Source organism: Berghia stephanieae, chromosome 9 (genome assembly GCF_034508935.2).
Source record: "Berghia stephanieae isolate SIO BIC M18660-M18661 chromosome 9, UCSD_Bste_1.3, whole genome shotgun sequence".
In the NCBI taxonomy this organism is placed as follows: domain Eukaryota; kingdom Metazoa; phylum Mollusca; class Gastropoda; order Nudibranchia; family Aeolidiidae; genus Berghia; species Berghia stephanieae.
The window spans coordinates 36,820,375-36,822,874 of NC_088368.1; the positions used below are offsets into that span (position 1 = coordinate 36,820,375).

General features: G+C 41.6%; 1 protein-coding gene across 1 annotated transcript in view; it reads right to left on the reverse strand.

The window, feature by feature from the left end:
* The window catches only part of LOC144980155 (endothelin-converting enzyme homolog), a 29,705-nt gene that overhangs the window by 19,973 nt on the left and 7,232 nt on the right, over window positions 1–2,500 (reverse strand). The window contains exon 6 of the mRNA XM_078927719.1: window positions 930–1,012. Within this exon, the coding sequence (XP_078783845.1) occupies window positions 930–1,012 (83 nt within the window). The remainder of the gene's footprint in view (window positions 1–929; window positions 1,013–2,500) is intronic.

A 2,500-nucleotide genomic window follows, 5' to 3' on the forward strand; every position in this document is an offset into this window, starting at 1 on the left:
CCACCACCACCACTACTATCACTACTCCTCCACTACCTTCACCACCACCACTACTATCACTACTACCTTCACCGCCACCACTACTACCTTCACCGCCACCACTACTACCTTCACCACCACTACCACCACTACTACCTCCACTACCTTCACCACCACTACTACTATCACTACTAGCTTCACCACCACCACTACTACCTTCACCATCACCACTACTAGCTTCACCACCACTACTACTACTACTTTCACCATCACCACTACTAGCTTCACCACCACCACAACTACCTTCACCACCACTACTATCACTACTACCTTCACCACCACCACCACTACCACCACTACTACCTCCACTACCTTCACCACCACCACTACTATCACTACTAGCTTCACCATCACCACTACTACCTTCACCGCCACCACTACTACCTTCACCACCACCACCGCTACTATCACTACTACCTCCACTACCTTCACCACCACCACTACTATCACTACTAGCTTCACCACCACCACTACTACCTTCACCACTACCACCAATACTACCACTACTACCTTCACCACCACCACTACTATCACGACTAACTTCACCATCACCACTACTGCCTTCACCACCACACTACTACCTTCACCACCACCATCACTACTATCACTACTACCTCCACTACCTTCACCACCACCACTACTATCACTACTTGCTTCACCACCACCACTACTACCTTCACCACCACCACTACTACGTTCACCACCACCACTACTACCACTACTACCTTCACCACCACCACTACTACCTTCACCACCACCACTACTACCTTCACCACCACCACCACTACCACTAATACCTCACCACCACCACCACAATTACTACCAGATAACAACCAACCCAAAAGGAGATTTACTGTAACGTCACAACATTATTCCATGCCAGTCCTTACCAACTAACATACATCCACTTCCCCACACCAGCTGGTCTCAGAGTGATCACCCTTTGTGTTCTGTCATTCGCATCAGGTTCAATCTGGGAGGAATGAAGAAAAATGCGAATCCACTAAGCATGCTCAAAGCGTTTTACAAAAGGTCCATAGCCAACAACAACACTTAACACGTAGGACGAGACATGACGCCTCAGGCGATATTACAATTTGTTGTCAGACAGACACACCGTTTTTGACGTCCTGGTACTCATTTTACACCTAAGTACGGTAAGAGAATGAAAGTAAAGAGCCATTTCGAAGTACTCAACTATGCGCACATCAGAGCAGGATTCGAACCCAGGACCTTCCGGTCAGAAGGAGAGTGTCATACCACTAAACCACATAGCTGCATAAGAAAAAAACATTGACAATAATGTTCAAACTGAAACAACTGATTAAAAATTAAATATTTCCAATGAAATCAAAAGCATGAATCAAAACATCACCTTTTTGTCTTCTACTGCGTGGCTGTTTTTGTGGTTTAGCAACATGACACCGACCGGTAGATTCTGGGTTCGACTCTTGTTATGAGCGGCGCAAAAAGCTCACTCTTTTCACATCCTCTCACCCTACTCATGTGTAACACGATTATCTGTTGTCTTTGTCCGAAAAAAAATTTGTACTATCGCCTAACAGGTGTAATATCTCGTCATATAAATATTTTACGGCGATTTATACAAGTTCTCTGATTTACTGGTGGAAAGTTGATATCAAATAGAATTAGCCTAACAAAATAAAGGGAAACTATACGGTTTGGCCCGCTATAGATAGTGTGCGCTTGGCTAAGACGCTCACAACATTGCCATCCGGAAGTATAACGGACTAACACACAAAACTATGTGTAACCTTAAACGTTTATAGTCTGTTAATAGAGTTTAGTGAGAATTACTCATAAACGCGGATGGCAAAAAAAAAACCAAAAAAAAAAAGTCCTGAGTGACGTCAACGTCATACGATCTATTATTTATAGTATCTTTACTTTGTTTTTTACTTTTTTTCCTTTCTTTTTTTTTTATAAATCATTTTTTTTTTTTGGGTCTGACGAATTCAGGAAAATAGCTTCCCTATGACTCAGATATGCACTGAAATCCAAAATCGTGACTCGATCACAATATAAAAAGAACGACAGTCAACGTGCACTTATTTGCAGGTCTGGTAACTTAATTCATTATGGGCTAATTGTTGTAATGGAAATTTCCAAAAAAAAAAAAAAAAAAAAAAAAAAAGAATGACGCAAAACCCTTTCTATTACAACAATGTTAAACTAGGCCCATAATTGGGTTCGAACGTCAGACCTGCAAACGTTGACTACAGACCAGTAGCCAAGAGTCCTAACACAAGAACACAAAGGCATAACAATATAGGAGAACAACATCACCAGCAGCAGTAATAGCATCCCAAACAACAAAAACAAGTTAAATAACTATAACAACAACAACAACAACAAAAACAACAACAACAACAACAACAACAACAAAAACAACATAACATAATCTTACCTCAGGTGAATTGAAAGCATTCACCCAGAAATC